The following is a 17,990-nucleotide window of genomic DNA, read 5'->3' as shown; positions in this document are numbered from 1 at the left end:
TGAATGTTAGAACTGGGAAGCATAGGAGTGCATTTAAGGGTGGCCCAGATGTGGAGATACATCATGGAATGAGCCTTATTCTTGACCTTTTCCCTGAAGATAACTTCAAGTCACATCCTGGGCATACCTTAGATCATAGAGGCCTTAGAAATCACCTTGTAAAGTACATAATGTTTATGTATAAGATAATGATCATGATTTTATTATATACCCATTTGCATGTGTTGAGGTGAACCTTAGTTAGTAGAGAACACATCTATGCTCATTCTTTGTCTCAATTTGTAAAGAGACAGCTTGGCCCGGTAGCCAGTAAAACTTGGGTCCAGGTCCTATCTCTAACACATACTGGTTTGTGACCATAGACGATTCATTTAATATCTCAGGACTCTATACAACTCTTTAAGATAGATATTGAGAAAAAAGGCAATGAATATTTGCTAAGTATTCACTATGTTCCAGGGAGTGTGTTAAGCATTTGGGATACAAAGACAATAAAAAAGAAACACAGACATTGTTAGAGGAAGTGTGTTGTCTAACCCAAAAGTTTCCTGTTGTTCTAGCTGTTGAATTTTTGCAGTCATATCTGACTGTTCATGACTCCATTTGGAGTTTCCTTGGAAAAGATATTGGAGTGGTTTGCCATTTCTTTCTCCAGTTCATTTTACAGATAAGGAAACTGAGGTAAACTTGGTGAAATGACTTGTCCAGGGTCATATAGCTAGTAAGTGTCTGAGGCTGGATTTGAACTCAAGTCTTCTTTACTCTAGGCTCAGAGCATTATCCATTGTACCACCTACCAACCCTAAAAAGTTTTCTCTATTATTAAAATTATAGGTTTAGTCCCTATCCCTTAATTCATAGGTGAGATCTCTCACCAAACTAATAATAACAATAATAATTTGCTGCCCCCCCCCAAATTATCTTTTTTTACATAGATGCTCCCCTAAAACTTGAATGCCATTAGGATGGCAGTGATTGTCCACTTGTTAGCTAAGCTATTAATTATCCTTAGACTAAAGGGGGAAAGAAATTGGTTTCTTATAACTGCCATTTACTCAGCACTTTAAAGTTCACAAAATGCTCTGTATACCCAGCCTCCTTTGAGGCTCACAACAACCCTGTGATGTAGGTACTGCACATGACATAAGTAAGCATGTGAAACTTTTTTTTTTTCATTTATTCCTGATGCGTTTAAGAAACAGCACAAAAGATATTACTGATGATTCACATGAGCAGAAAAGGAGTGAACCCATCATGCAGCAAAAATAAGAAATGTGAAGTGGGGCACTTGAGTATTACCTTGGAATACTGAAGATTTTAAAAGACAATAGGAAGTCCTCCAACACATTGGGTAGATCTTTTATAGGAGACTTATGGGAAAATTGCAAAAGTATTCTCATCAAATGGCAAGGTATCTCATTGGGTCAAAGGACTGGCCAGTGAGTTAGCCCAACACATAAATAGGAGAATAACATTATCTTTGGGAAATGACAAAGCTTTCTTAGTGACTCTCAACTTCTCCCTGAAATGAAGACCATTTTTTTTAATACCAGTATTCTATTGGTGGTGTTGTATAATCATGAGTCATAGAAAATTAGATCTCCAAAGAATTAAAAGTACATATTACTCAGAGGGCATTGGAGAGGCACAGAAATGGAGAAAAACTTAAAAAAATTACATGGCATAAAATGAAGAATTAAGATCTTTGCCTTTGTTCTGAAAGATCCAATTGCACAGTCATAGTAATAAGAAATGTTGGTTAATGAACATAATTGAATAGGATATAATAAGGGGAGAGGGAAGGAATGGAACAAGAATGTATTAAGTGCATATTATGTGCCAGAAACAGTGCTAAGAATTTTATAAATATTATCTAATATGTCAATCATTCAAACTCACAGATGGAGGCAGTGTATTAGATGATATAACTCTGGCCTTAAAGGCAGACAACCCTGGTTCTAGATCTGTCTTTGCTACTTACTATTTGTGTGAACCTGGGAAAGTCATTTTAACTTCATTGGGCCTCAGTTTCTTCATCTGTAAAATAAGGTAAGGTCCCTTGTAGCTTTAGACCCAGGAGCCAATGATCCAAAAAAGATTGATGTGCAAGGGTTCAAATCTCAATCTATGTGTGACTCTTCTCCATAGCTTCCCATGACACAGGAGGAGGTCTTTTCAGTATGTAGGAAGCCGTTAGTTTTGTTGTTTAAAAATTATAGATTATAGAATTTTAAGATTAGTGAAAAGAGAGATGACGTATTGCTTCAGGACTTGAGGCTGGTTTCCTAGAGGAGAGAGAATTTAAGCTGAATCTTGAAGGAAGAATAAGATGTCAATAGGGAAAAATGAGGAGGCAAAGAAAGGGCATTCCAGGCCTGGAAAATGCTCCCTCTCTGAGGCTCCACTGAACTATTGATGTATGAAATAATATTTATCAAATGCCTAGCATGGGGCCTAGCACGGAGTATGCACCATAAAACAGTGAAATCAAAGATGCCAAGATGGAAAAATATACTCTTTTTTTCAAAAACAGTTCTTCAAATTAATCATTAAAAACTATCTGGTTTAGAAATTCAGTGTTGAATCAAGCCTTCATGCTGTACACAGTTTGTAAAATATTGTGTCAAGAAAATAGTCTAGCAATTTAAACGTCTACTCTGTAATCTTGATTGCAAATGTTCGGGCCCTGTTGCTTAAAATCTGTTTTGAAGACTTTCCTTCTATCAACTTAAAAGCTGTCCTTTCCCTCAGTGAATAGAATACAGGTTATTACCCTACATTAACACTGGTTCTCTCTTTTAACTTCAGGTCTATGAAAAGGTGGCCAATTTCCTCACCAATTTAGGTAAGCACTTGGTTATTATTGCGTTCATGCCAAACTATTTAACAGAATGGATGGGGGTACTGAGATTTTTTTTCCTATTATGAGGGCATTTTGATTGGATTGTTTAGCACTGAAGAAATCCACTTGAAGCCCTCCTTCAAGGCATCAGTCATAGATCCTTGCTATCAGCTCACTTAGTTTCCATAAGCAAGGATTTTTCCAGGACTGGTTTGGGGGTTCTACTCATGCTTCATAGCTACAAAAGGGCCAAAGGAGGGATTCAGTGGGAGGGGGGATTGAGGTGGAAGCAAACATTAATAACCTAAATTCACCTTGGGTCTCTAAGCGATTTCCATGCCCCTCAATCTCTTTAGAAGCATGCCAGCATAGGCAAGTTCTCTCTTTCTGGTGCTGTTTTCACCTTGGTTACTTGAGGCCTCATTTTCCTTATGTCTAAAAGGTGTCTCCATCTTTGAAATAAGCACATTGCTCTGGAAACAGTAGGTGTTTCAATGTCGTTGAATGTCATTGATTGAAAGGGGTGAGGGATAGGACTATCAGATGACCTCTGAGATGTAGAAATGACCAACTTTGTATTCACAACTGTGGATATCTTACAGGCTCTTGGGATCCTTACTGTACTTTGAGGGGGTGGGATAGATAAGAAGCAAAGAAAAAGAAAACAGACCCTCAAATTCAAGACAGGTTCAGAGGCCTCCTCTGACAGTTTTACTAACTGGCTATATGATATTGGGCAGTCCTAGTGCCTCTGGGTAATTCCTAGTACCTCTGATAAACCCTTTAAGATTCTAAATTACCAAACTGGAGCATATCTGCATTGAAAAGGAGGTAGGGGGAAAGAAATAAGAATTTATGCAGCATCCACTATATAAAAAGCAGTGTTAATTAGGGCTTTACAAATATTATTTCATTGGACCCTCACAACTTTATGAGGTAGGAAAGAGCTGATGGATCAGTGGATAGGGAACTGGGCCTGGGGTCAAGAAGACCCAAGTTCAGTCAGGCCTTAGACACTTGCTAATTGTATGACCTTGGGTTAGTTGCTTTTGTTTGTTTGTTTGTTTATCTCAGTTTCCCCAACTATAAATGGGGATGATAAATGCATCTACCTCACACGTTGTTGTAAAGCTCAAATGAGTATCATTAAACAAACACAGTTGAGCATAGTGTCTGGTACATAGTCAGCACTATATAAATGTTTGTTACGTTCCCTTTTTGCCCTCTCCAATACAGATAAGCTACTGTTCTATGATTTAGAATTTTAAAGAGTCTATCAGAATTACTGGTAAATTAACAGCAGTTAGCTCACATGATTATTTTAAGGATCAAATTTATAAATATTTGTTTAAGAAAAAAATACCTAGCACAGTGCAGGGCACATGGTAGGCACAAAATAAATACTTATTTATATGCCAGCAGTAAAATTAACTTAGGCCTGGAATAATATATAAACTGGTAAGCTCCTTAAACAGAGGTTACTATTCCCGACCTTCACCCTGGGGAGGGGGGGGGGTTATGCCCTTCCAGATTTCTGGTTCTATAAGATTCATACCCCACAGAGAAGGTTGTACTAGATAAATTCAAAGAACCCATCCACCCCCAGAATCATCCAAGAATAGATAAAACTCCAGTAGTAATCATTGTGCCATCCAATTTTGCCTAAGTAACAATTTGATCATTCCAGGCCTATGCTAATTTACCTCTGGGTTAGTTTCACCTTCAATAGATGACATTAAGTTTGAGGATTTTGGTGAATTGAGTTGATTTGTTTATTGTTGTTTTTTTCTTTTTCTTTCTGTAAACCAGAAAGGAAAAAAGGAAACAGATTTTTTATTCACTTTTCAGGACTTGTTTGCTATTTAGAGTATGAGGGGAAGATTTTTACTATCTGGCATAAGGGACAATCAGCTTTCACTTTGTCCTCATGAGTTATTCATTTGTCCCAAGTAATGGATTGTAGAAACACTTTTGCCTTTGATGAAGCTGAGCTCTTCCTAACAGGTCAGAGTGATTTAACAATCATACTTATTCTGTCATTGAGGACAAGGTGACCTCACTATAAATGCTTCTTGATTGATTGATTGAAGATTGTACACCCAGTTTATACCTTTTATAAAAAGTGACTTATAGGGGCAGCTACGTGGCCCAGTGGATAGAGCACCGGCCCTGGAGTCAGGAGGACCTGAATTCAAATTTGGCCTCAGACACTTAACACTTAACTAGCTGTGTGACCCTAGGCAAGTCACTTAACCCCAATTGCCTCACCAAAAAAAAAAAAAAGTTATTTATTACTAATCCCACAATGGAAAAAAGAGTGTGATCTGTGTCTGGGTTCCTGATAGTAATGCCTGACATGAATCAATAGTATTTTGAGGAGTCTTATAGTATAAAAAAAAGGAATCTTCTGGCCAAGAACACCATTGCTGTGCTTCTACCAATCCATAGGCATCTCCTCTGACCTCATGGAATATGAAAACCACATTTTCCAGTGAAAATTGTCAAATTCTCCTTCCATGAACCTCAGCTGCCTAGCAACCAGTAACAGTGATGCATTCAACTATTCCTTTCCATTAGTTATTTTAAATAATTATTACATGGTGCTGTGCTTTGTTTAAAAAGAAAAAAAATACATTCCAAATAAAAATTCCAGCTATTCACCATGGGATGAGTCAGAAAACAAAGGAAATAATCAGCCAACCCTTAAAATCATGGAATCCTAAGTCTAGAGCTGAAACATCTTTAGATAACATCTTCGTCCCTCACTCAAGTAAGGACAGAGAGTCCCAGAGAAGGGAAATGAACTACTTGCCCAAGGTTACAGGAAGAGTTAGTGGCCCACAGAACTCATAACTCCTAATAGGAAACTATCTCTTCTTTAAATTTTCTTTTAAATATTTTACTTATTCTGGTATATGTAATGTATATGCTTACAAATATATATATATAAATATAATTTTCATATGCATTTATATGTATATATTATAGGCATGTGGGACACGTGCATGTATACATAAATGTGTATACATAGGTATATATACCTATGTATGTGCACATATCTATACATGTGCATTGTGTGTACATATTGTATGCATGTATGCAACATACATAAGCATCATTAAAGTGTTTGTGTGTGTGCGTGTGTGTGTATGAGTGTGTGTGTGTGAACTCAGGTCTTCCTGACACTGGGCCCAGCTCTCCATCTACTGCACTACCTCTCTGCCCTGGTATATGGAACTATCTACTAATAGTGAAACTCCTTTTAGCATTGCATACTGGCATTTGCTCAGTAATATACAATCGTAGAGAGCTGCCTGACCCACTAAGGTGTAACGATTGGAATAACGCCACCTGCTGGATACTTACTGTAGAAGAGTTCTACCCATGAAGCGAAGGTCTTTGAGGGCAAGACCAGGAGTCTTTTCTTTGGCAGGAGGAAGTGACGCGGACTAGTGGGAGGAGGAAGGAAGAGACTGGCGCTGACTCTGGGGCTCTTGCCTTTGGACTCTGGTGGAGAGCGGAGCTAGAAATGTGCTCTCCCTTTAATAGATAGGACTCTAGGCCTTTCTCTCTCTTTACCAAATTCTTATTCTCCTTAATAAATGCTTAAAAGTTTAACTCTTGCTAAAGCTTATAATTTATTGGCGACCACTCATTAGATATTTTAGACAGACTAGCTAGAATTTTAACCCTTAACAAAGGGTTACATTGCCAGTACTCTGTCAGAGTTGGAGGTTAAATCCACTTCTTTCTGATTCTGAGGCCAACTCTGTATCAGTTGCGGTACATTGTATCTCAAACATTTGCTTTTCTTGTCATTCACTTTTCTTGAATTGTATTTCTTTCAAGGTTTTAACCAACTATGAAGGGAGCCATGCTTTTGTGTTTGTGTATTCTTTTTTGTTTTTGTTTTAAGATTGAACATAAAATACACTGGTCTTCTACCGCTTATAATTATATCACTATTCTGATGGAAACTCTATCATTTATTTTTTCCCAATAAAGATACAGAAGGCAAGTGTGGTAAATAGGGAGCTAACGGTAAAGTCAGGAAGGTAAGACCTGGGGTCTCTGGAGGGAAAATAGCTTCTTTCTCTTGGACTAACTGGCCTCAAATATTGCAGAACCATAGCTAGAAGTCATGGTTCCTAGATCAAGGCACACAAAACTCAAGTCAACTGTGTAGTTGATAATGTGAAAATAATACAAGGAATAGTTAAGATAAATTCAATTCACCAAAAAGGAAAATTGCTACCATGTTGTTATTGTTGTTGCTGTTGTTGTTTTGACAAAGGTACTAAAGGGGTTTGCTATTTCCTTTTCCAGTACATTTTACAGTTGAAGAAACAGAAGCTAACAGGGTCAGCTAGTAATTATCTGAGACTAGATTTGAACTCGGAAAGATGAGTCTTCCTTATTCTAGGCCTGGTACTCTGGCCACTGTGCCATCTAGTTTGCCTGTTTCTTACCATACTGGTCAGCAAATGTTTGGATATTAAAATTGGGTATAAATGGCTTCTTTTCAATAATCATCTTTACTAAGAATTAAGCTTACTTAGTAATCCTGAAGTACGCTCAATGTTAGCGTCCCGGGACAAAGTCTTGCTTGTCCTACCATAGTTCTTAAGCTTCCTTCCACTTCTGATATCCAGTTTAACAAAAATTTATTAAGCCTCTAACATGAAGAGATAGTATGGATGCTCTCCTATTTAAATGATGTAGTCCTGATTTCCCTGAATACTGAGTTGAATCTAAAGATCCACACAAAGAAATAACAAATGGATGAATATTATAAACTGCCTAAAATGTAATTGGCTTTCAGATGAACAGCCCATTGAGTAAGTGTCTATTTTATACCTATAGAAGACACTTTGCTAATGGGTAGTGAGTTGGGCCTAGAATGGAATAAAAGGAAGAGAGTACACAATATTAAATCTGGAAAACTGTTTCATTTTGAATAATTGCAAGATGTTGCTTGTTACATAAACACACACACATGCATATACACGTACATATAAAAGTCTTTCAACATCAGTATTAGAAACTGAGCTCATGGTGAATGTAGAAAGAATCTAATGTTCAACTTCTGAAATGTCATATGGAAAAAGCCCAGGAAAGACGTAGCCCAATTTAAAAGATTCCAAGTGTTGCAGGATTTGAACTGGAAAATAACACCTAGAATGATAAGCATGTGCCTTGGCCATTTCTAGGGAAATAATTTAAAGTTGATGGAATCAGGCTCTTTGGAATCATGAAGGAATAGCCTTATTGATAGTTTAGCAAGAAGAAGAACTGATTCATTGCATCTATGCTAGGGGCGTTGGTTACCTGACTCTTATTTTTCATGCATAGCAGGAGTGTTTGAGCCTTCAAAATGTGTTCAAGTAGGATTGACTTCCTTTCTCCATACCCTGGAAAGAATGGCAACTTTGAGCACATCTAGATAAAGCACAAATATGTGCTTATGGAAATATGAGTCTGAATCTTAGGGCCATGGCTGCTGTTTCTGTCTTATTTCTCTCTTGAGTATAAATGACTAAATATGGATCTCAAGATGTATGAATCCAGTTTGAGAGACTACCTTGCAAATTTGAGAGATTGGGATCATGGATCCCTCACTTGGAGTTTACAGATGGCTAGAGGAGTTTCCATATCAGTGATAATGACTAACGAAGAAAAGGAGTTCAATCCCTATCCTGATTTTTAAAAACACATGGACCTTGGGGGTGGCACAGTGGATAAAGCACTAGCCCTGGATTCAGGAGGACCTGAGTTCAAATCTGATCTTAGACACCTGACACTTACTAGCTATGTGATCCTAGGCAAGTCACTTAACCCTCATTGCCCCACAAAAAAAAAAAAAAAAGACATGGACCTAGAGGTAATTATTTGGACTCTGCAGAGCTGAAATGAAGTATCAAGTACCTTCAAACTCCATCATAGTTTAATGTCTTAAATATCAAACTTCCAGAACATTATGATAGCAGGCATGGCATTGTTGTCCCTTCTTTAAATTCTTCTGTCACTATATGATTTCTTACCACCTCAGGGAGGGAGGAGGGGAGGGAAGAAAGGAGGAAAGGAAAGAGGGAGAGACGGAAGATTAAAATTTGGAACTCCAAACTTTAAATACAAATGTTTATTGGGAAAAAAAAAAGTTGCTACCATGAGCATAATGAAGAACAAAGAAGATAATAGAAAATTTAGGCCAAAAGCAGGGCCTGGCCTGAAGGGGCTTCCAGTCTCATTAATATTCATTAACAGTCTCTATTTTTATGTTCTTGGTCCTACTATAGCATGGGGCGAAGAGGGATTGAAACTTTCCAAAAAAATGAGAGTCTAGAAAATCTGTAAGACCCTAATTGTCCCATTTAGCTGAATTTTTATAAAGGATAGAGCTAGTAGGATGGTAAGCTGTACTCTTGTGATAGGTAAAATATTCAACAGGAAAATCATTTTCTTAGGTCAATAATACTAGAATTCTTTCAGGTAAGAGCCATCAAACCAGGGGAATCCATTGAAATATTGTTCCCTTTAGGAAAATGTAGCAAAGAGGATTTCTGTCCTTCCCTTTCTCCTGAAAGATTATTTTTAATGTTCTACTGAGAATAGCTGAAGTGATTTGGGGAATAAGAACACTGAGGCCTTCGAATATTATCTTCACATATTTGAAAGATTATCACCCAGAAAGGGATTAGACTTATTCTGCTGGGCAGTTGGAGGAGTGGATAGAAATGACCAGAATTTGGTAGGACACACAAACAGGAGAGCTTTGAAAGTAATACTGAATTAATTATATACATATATTTATATGTTGGGTTTTTTTGTTTCATTTTGTTTTGGTAAGGCAATTGGGGATAAATGACTTGCCCAGGGTCACATAGCTAGTAAGTGTTAAGTGTCTGAGGCCAGATTTGAACTCAGGCCCTTCTGAATCCAGGGCCGGTGCTCTATATACTGCACCACCTAGCTGCCCCTATTTATATGTTTTAAAAGCAAATGTGTGTGTATGTGTGTGTGTGTGTGTGTATTAGAAATTTACACTTTCATATGTAATCCACTTTTTCTGATCTTTGCATGAAGAAATGATTTTTTATGTTTATTGGGGTAAAGATTTTTTTTTTTTAATGAAAAGATTTGAGCAGGATTGACTGGATAGAGCCAGTTTTGGAGGCAAGATCATCTGAGTTCAAGTCCTCCTTTTGACACATACTGGCTTTGTGACAACAGACAAAATTTTAACCTGTTGTTGAACTTTCCAATTCTATAAATTACCAAGAAGGTGGTGATTAACATCAGTGGAAGGAGCTTTCATACCAAGAGTCCCCCACATCAATAAAATAATATATACAGACCAAATAAATAAAAAACAACAAAAAGTGAGGAGGATATAAATAACAATTAGAGCGATCCAACAGTACAACAAGATGGTTTAGAAGATCATCACCTGCCACTGATTTTTCAGGTGAACGATGGATGATTACCCATTAGGGATGTCATCAAATGCTTCAGTTGAGAGTTTGACTAAATGGCTTGGAAGGCCTCTTCCAATTCTGAGATTCAGTGATAATGATGAGAATTCTAACACCTGACATGTGGAATGATCAGTATATGTAACCCACCCTCTGCTGTTCCTTTTAGAACAGCCTCGAACAGAATTGGAATGGGAGAACAGCTATGCCCTGAAGATGTTCCTGTTTCAGTTTGTCAATTTAAACAGCTCTATCTTCTATATTGCATTTTTCCTTGGCAGGTAAGTCACCTCCACAGACCCAGCGATTCTGGGCCAGAGCATAAGTTCCTTTCCTCCCTCTTATCTCCCATCCCTCCATTCGCTCCCCACCAAAAAAATTTTTAAAAATTTTAAATCCTTCCCTTCTTTATTATAGAATAGCCTTTTTTGTTATGAGCAAACCAGTGCTTAGGACTGGCCATTGCATAGTCATAGAGTTTATTCTTTTCCATCCTTATGTCTCCTTGTGTCCATCCTTGTAAGCAGGGATTGCACCATTCATGTATTTGTATAGAAAATGCCTAAAAGATCACCTGGCATACAGTGAAACATCTCTGACTGGAAGCCTGCCTTGTGTTGCTGCTGCTGTTTTTGTTGTTTCAACAGCCTTTGATTGGCTGGCACCCAGCACGCAGTGAGGGAGGAATCTGGGAACCATACAGTTTTGCACAGTATGGCCTTTTTTTATTACCACCAAAGGCTTTGGTTGGGAATGGGTTCAGGAGTACCCTCCAAACATCTACATGAAGACAAGAGCGAGCAGTCACTGAAATGTGTGCAAACACATGGATTGGGGGAGAACATCTGGATGATAACTCCCATAAGACTAAAGCATCTGATAATTTTCCATTCTTTCTCTTTTGTTTTATTTTAAGCAAATTTGATTTCAATTCAGGAAGCATTCATTAAGCTTCTGTAGTGGGCACTGTGCTGAACTATAATGATACAAATAAACATTTTTTTTTAAATGAAACCCTCTCTCCTCTCAAGTAGTTTCCACTCTACTGTGACCAGGGTCTTGGTCTTACTCTGTTAGAATGTCAGTTCCTTGAGAATAGGAATTGTTCCTTTTCCGTGTTTCATGTCCTCTGCCTTCAGAGTTAAATGAACATTTGTAGATTGATAGATATAAGCAAAGCCAAATTAAAATGTTTTTGGAGTAGTTTTTGCCAATAAAATGGTAGCTTCTGTTGAATCTCCAGTAGATTCTAATGAATTGGAAATTGTCTCTTTATAGGTTTTCAGGACGTCCAGGAAAATACAACAAACTTTTCGACCGATGGAGATTGGAAGAAGTGAGTATCTGAGGATGATGTAGGTGGCTGGCATGAGAAAATAGAGCCACAGGGTAATAAATGAAGGAATCGCTTGGTGCATAGGAAAAATACTGAACTTGGGGTCCAAGATATCTGGGTTTTTAAAAAATTATATATGTCATATATGTGTCTTTGTGTATATTATATCTATGTTTGATATATGTATAAAATATAATTATATATCACAAATAAAATAAAAATTTTTAAAAAGAAAGAGGTACAGGGAGAAATCTAGGCTAACAAAAGAAATAAAAATATATATTTTTTTTTAAAAATTAAAAAAATTAAAATAAAAAAAAAAGATAACTGGGTTTGAATCCTAGCTCTGATGCTTCCTAGCTAGGTGGCTATATGTAATTTAATTAATTAATTAATTTCTCTTAACTTTAGTTTCTTTAATGATAAAACTGATAATAGAGTTGGTGATAATTACCTTACCAGGGCATTCGGAAAAAAGCCCTCATATACCACCTCTGCTACTCATACCAGAGCAATCTTTAATCACCATGAGCCTCAGTTTCCTCATCACTGGGTATGTGGATGAAATAAGAGGGTTGGATTAGTTGACCTCTGAGGTCCTTTCTAGCTCCAAATATTTGATAGTATCATCCTAAGCCTTAAATTTCTATGTAAATATGAGTTTTTATGATAAACATGTGCCAACAGTAGCCCCCAAATTTGCTAGACCTTCTGGCATTTGTTCATAAAAGCATCCCTTGGAGAAAAAGAGACAAGGAGATGAAGTAGCCCTTACAAATATATGTCTGGCCTCAGGAGGCCATAGGTTTATAACTAGAAGGGACCTCAGGGTCTATCAAAACTGGCCACAGAGATGAGGAAACTGAATCTCCTATCTCCCAGAAATAGAATGATCTGCCCACGATCACACAAATATTAAGAATCAGTGGCAGGATTTGAACATACGTTCCATGACTCCCAATTCCATGCTTTTTTCCTCTATACCAGACTGACTCTAATATTGGCATCAAGAAGAGTTTAGGAACTCCAGGTGATTTTCCCGGGGAGTTGGCAAATAAAGCTAAGGTGACCTCAAGGAAGGTCTTTGTCATTCATGCAACAGTTTCCATACTGTGGAGCCCCTGAGGGTGAGCTGCATTTCTCATGCCATTCTATAAACCTACTGAAAATAGACAGCTATTTTTACTGGTAGGCATTAACACAGTACAACAGGTTTTTCTAGATCTTTTGAACTGATACAATTAAGCTCTCCCTAATGCAAATGACCTGTTGCAAAACTCCAGAACTAAAGATAAAAACAGTTACCTGAAGCCACTTAGGTGAAGCCTGGCTTTATGCAGGTGTTCCAGAATCCTTAGGAAGGACAGCCCGTCACAACCAATCTCCCCAGTTCCTCAAAGATGATTCTGATATCAAGAACCAACCCCAAGCATACCTCACTGTATTTCTGCTGAAAGACCCCAAAATGACTTCATAGTTTCAGACCTAAGGGAAGAGCTAAGAAGTCATCTAGTCTAACACCTTTGTTTTATAGGCCCAAGCTAATTGAAATGACTTGCCCCAAACCACACAGCTAAAAAGTGGAATTAGAACCCAGGTCCTCTGACTACACGTTTGCTAGTTAATGCTATGGATATAACAAGAAAGCCCCTGCCCCCCATGATTCCTCTAAAATCACCCAGTTCATAGTTGAAGGGACTTCCCTAACCCATGATCTCTCTCTCTCTCTGTGTCTCTCTCTCTCTCTCTCTCTCTCTCTCTCTCTCTCTCTCTCTCTCTCTCTGTCTCTGTCTCTCTCTGTCTCTCTTTCTCTGTCTCTCTGTCTCTGTCTCTCTCTGTCTCTCTCTGTCTCTCTCTGTCTCTGTCTCTCTCTCGATCTCTCGATCTCTCTCCAGGTGCTGGTAGGGGTCAGGTTGGGAACTGAGCTGATAAGGGACAGACATATGCCCACCTTGAATTGTATCTGCCTTAGGAGTTTATCCTACTAATATCCTGAAAATTACAGCAACATGCTCACCTTTAGGATAGAAGCATGTCTAATGCTATGTCAAGGACTACTTAAAAAACTATTATGAAATCATACAAAGTTATTTGAAAGTAACAGGAACCCACAGAGAAGCACATTAGAGGTTTTTGTTTGTTTAATAATGAGAGAAATATGAAGAGGAACATGGCATGTTGGACAAAGGGCCAGGCTCAGGAAACCCTGGGTTCCAGTTCTCCCTTCTCTAACACATACACGCTATGTAAGTCCTGTTGAGTCCCTTAACCTCTCAGTGTTCATGGGAAGCTCTCTAAAAATTTAAGGTGAAAAACAGGAACTGCTTCATTAATAGAAGGTTCTCTCTCACTGGGGAAATGAAATTTTGCTTCAAGTCCAATCCAATAAGACAAATGTGTTCTAGGACTACTAAGCATGAAGGGAACAGAATTAAGCCTGAGTATAATATTCTAGGAGATAAGGTCACTGCATTATTGTTAGTTGTTCAGTTGTTTTTCAGTTGTGTCCAACTTTTCACGACCCTATTTGGGATTTTCTTGGCAAAGATACTGAAGTGGTTTGGCATTTCCTTTTCATTTTACACATAAGGAAACTTAAGCAAACAGGGCTAAGTGACTTGCCCAGGGTCACACAGCTAGTCAGTATCTGAGGTCAGATCTGAACTCAAAATGAGCCCTGACTCCAGACTTGGCACTGTATCCACTGAGCCACATAGCTACCCTGTTGTTAGTTTTTCTCCTCAGTTTTACTTTGTTACAGGAGACCTCTCCGGAAGCAGGAATATGCTGTAAATGTTTTTAATGTAAGCCACAACATATCAATAAAGTTCCAAGTATTAAAAAAACCCTCTAGAAGACATGCTTCAAAAGCCAGTTTTTACACTGGTAGTAAGAGTTGGATATTCATTCTTTTATGCCCCCAAATTCAAGTTATCTTGGGTAATTCAGAATTTTTTACTGTTTGTTTATTTGTTTTTAATGTCTTTGGGATTACTTGACTCTTCAAGTTTTTTATCCAGTTACGTGGGTGTCCAACAGACCCAAACTGGGCAATGATGATTTGATGATACTGACAGTGTTTAACATTTATGTATTTTAAAGTTCTCCATACACTGTCTCATTTGAATCTAACGGGACCTTTGTCAAGTGAATGCCTCAACAGTGGTCTGCAAACCTTTTAGATTATGTGCTTCTTTGGTAAAGGTGATTTATCCGTGTGTGCATGCCCATGTATATGCAAGTAAACATAACCTTTTTTTGTATCAATGAGCAGTATGATTAAATATGCTTCGTTATTTTTGAAAAAGCCTCACGAAATGTGCTGGGGCCTTTTTCTTTAGTAGTTGTCAGTCATATCTGACTCTTCATGATCCCATTTGTAACTTTCTTAGCAGAGATACTAGAGTGGTTTGCCTTTTTCCTTTTCCAGTTCATTTTACAGATGAGGAAACTGAGGCAAACTGGGTTAAGTGACTTGCCCAGGGTCTCACAGCTAGTAAATGTCTGAAGCCAAATTTGAACTTGAGTCTTCTTGAATGTAGGCCTGGCACTCTATCTACTGTACCACATAGCTGCCTGCCCTGGGACCTAGGGCAGACTTATTAGTAATTCAATTGTTTTCATCAATGTGGCTAGCCATAGAAATTGTTTCCTAGTTTTTTTTTAATTGAAAGAATACAGTACAACAAATAATAGGTCAACCGATTCAGTGAGTATAATAGCTTTTTTAGCAGGTGTCATCTTTCTCTTTGGGAAGGTGTTCATCATGTATATCATGAAAACAACAGCAACAACAGTGAATTGTCTCTGATGTCAATGCAGCAGAAAACATTTTCTATTTATTTTTTATCAGAAAATATTTTAAAATATATGTTTTTTCTTCTTTATTTGCTCCTGTCTAATGGATGGAAAAACATCTTATTTTTTTTATTTACATTTGGATTTTTTCAGTTGTGTCTTTTTGTGGGTGTGAAGAATAGCAAGAAAGCTAATTTGTCTGGACCACAAAGTGTAGGAAGTATGATCATGTAAAATAATTTTGAAAAGCTAAGTTGAGGCCAAATTGTGAAGACCTTCCAGTGACATGGGTGCTTATCTTAGGTATTAGAGGTAATAGAGAATCATGGGATTTATTTAGTAGGGATGACATAGTCAGTGTTTTTTTATTTGTTTGTTTGTTTGTTTTTGTAAGGCAATGAGGGTTAAGTGACTTGCCCAGGGTCACATACCTAGTAAGTGTCAAGTGTCTGAGGTCACATTTGAACTCAGGTCCTCCTGAATCCATATCCACTGAGCCACCAAGCTACCCAGACATGGTCAGTTCTTTAGAAGAATTACTTTAGCAGGTTGTGAATGGTGGAGACGTTTGAGACAGGACAACCAGGCAAGAGGTGATGTTGGCCTGAACCAGGGTGGTATCTATATGAGTGGAGAGAAGAGGGGGGAATATGAAATATGTTGTAATGATTTTTCAAATCTACAATAATATTTGGCAACTGCTTAGGCAAGTGAGATAAATGAAAGCAGGGAGTCTAGGATGGCAGGTTGTAAACCTGGGTCTCTAGAAGGATGATGGTGCCCTTGACCGAAATAGCAAAGTTTGGAAGAGGTATGAGCTTAGAGGGAAGGATAACATAATGTAATGTGTGATGCAGAGCATAAGGTGTCCATGGCTGTTCATCCTGAGTGATTTACTCCATCCTGCCTAAATTGTAAGAGAGGGCAAGGAGGGCTCTTATTCATGGGCCACTGCATCAGAGGTCAAACTGCATCCTCTAAAGGGACCCTGCCACAACCATTAGATGATCTTGGTGTTCAATGGGTTGTGTATCTTGGGGGAGTGTGTAGATTTTCCCACCCAACTGCTTTATGGGTATCCAGGTGATGAATGCCTTATGGGGCCACTCTCAGTGAAGACATGAGTAGATTGGATCCTGGCATGGCAGGGTAATAATGAATACAAGGCAAGTGCACTTTTATTAGAAATATGGCCATGACTGACTATCACAGGAGGCTATAGCCCCCACTTTTGATACCATTGCACAGGTATTATTATTATTATCCCCACTTTACAGATGAGGAAATTGAGATTGAGGGAAGTTAAGGGACTTCCTCAGGATCACAAAGGTGGTGTCTGAAGTAAGCTTTAAGCGTCTTTCTGATTCCAAACCCACCATGTTATCTGCTATGCCTTAACAATGGAAACCTATGATTAAAAGGAAACTCTTTACACATGTCTCATGTTGCCATTAGAAGTTCCACACACATTACTGCCAAGGTAACCATCCTTCAATCAGCCTGTTTGATAGTCCTAATAATTATACTATTATTATATTTATCATCATCATCATCAATAATAATAATAATAATTAGTGACAGGATTCATATAATACTTTAAGCTTTGCAAAATGTTTAAAAATATATTATTTTATCCCCACAGCAACCCTGGGAAGTAGGAGCTATTATTATCTCCATTTTACAGATGAGGAAACTGAAACAGAGAGAGGTTGACTTGCCCAGAATCTCTCAGGCAGTAAATGTCTGAGGCTGGATTTGAACTCAGGCCTTCCTGACTTCAGATCCAGCATTCTATTCATTGTATCACAAAGTGAATGACAAGGGCCCATTCTAAAGAAAATGGCGGCACAGACTGACTTGTATTGCTCCCCCCTTTTCCTTTCCACGTGCTCTGTATTCTTCACCTTTCTCTTACTTGCCCCACCCCCCATTCCTAAGTCCCTCATTGTCAAGTTTCTAGGCAAAGTCTATCTGAGTCTGCCATTTCTAAACAGTCCATGGTGTAAATATCTCCTGATCTGCCACCACCCCACATTTGTAAAAATGTTTCCATCTTGAATCTAGGCCCCTTAGGATTGTTCTCAATCTCATAAGTCAACCCATGTTTATCCCTTTGTGGTAAGAAGAAGACCCAGATGACAATCAGGAAGCTTGGGCCACTAGCTGTGAGAAAGACAGTGTAGAGGGAAAATGAGTGGATTTTGAGTTCAAACAAGTAGCTTCAAATTTGGGCCCTGACATTTATTAGCTGGGGAAATTGTGCACTATACAACCCAATGTCCTCATCTGCAAAATTCTCTCTAGCTCTAAGGGTTGTACTAAAGGAATGACCATTGGAGTTCTTCTTCCCTTGTGCGGCCTTGAGGATCCAGCCATGTGATACCAGGACGAGATAGTTAGGCTCTTGATGTCCTAATTATTCTCATCTTTTAGAATCTTAAGACTTGGCAGAGGAGATGAAATAGTAGATCAAAGCTGAAGAGAAGAACAAAGAGACCATCATGATTTTTTAGAACAGTCCCCAGGACTATTTCCGGAGCTG

At 38.2% G+C, this 17,990-nt stretch overlaps 1 protein-coding gene across 4 annotated transcripts in view; it reads left to right on the top strand.

Annotated features, from left to right (window-relative positions):
* The window catches only part of ANO3 (anoctamin 3), a 318,917-nt gene that overhangs the window by 273,296 nt on the left and 27,631 nt on the right, over nucleotides 1-17,990 (top strand). For all 4 annotated transcript variants that reach the window (XM_043971875.1, XM_043971877.1, XM_043971878.1 and 1 more), the window contains 3 exons: nucleotides 2,809-2,845; nucleotides 10,484-10,595; nucleotides 11,593-11,650. In XM_043971875.1, the coding sequence (XP_043827810.1) occupies nucleotides 2,809-2,845; nucleotides 10,484-10,595; nucleotides 11,593-11,650 (207 nt within the window). The remainder of the gene's footprint in view (nucleotides 1-2,808; nucleotides 2,846-10,483; nucleotides 10,596-11,592; nucleotides 11,651-17,990) is intronic.

This window comes from Dromiciops gliroides, chromosome 6, assembly GCF_019393635.1.
Source record: "Dromiciops gliroides isolate mDroGli1 chromosome 6, mDroGli1.pri, whole genome shotgun sequence".
Lineage (NCBI taxonomy): Eukaryota > Metazoa > Chordata > Mammalia > Microbiotheria > Microbiotheriidae > Dromiciops > Dromiciops gliroides.
Note: the sequence above shows the minus strand (reverse complement) of the source record. Positions and strands in the feature narration are given on the sequence as shown.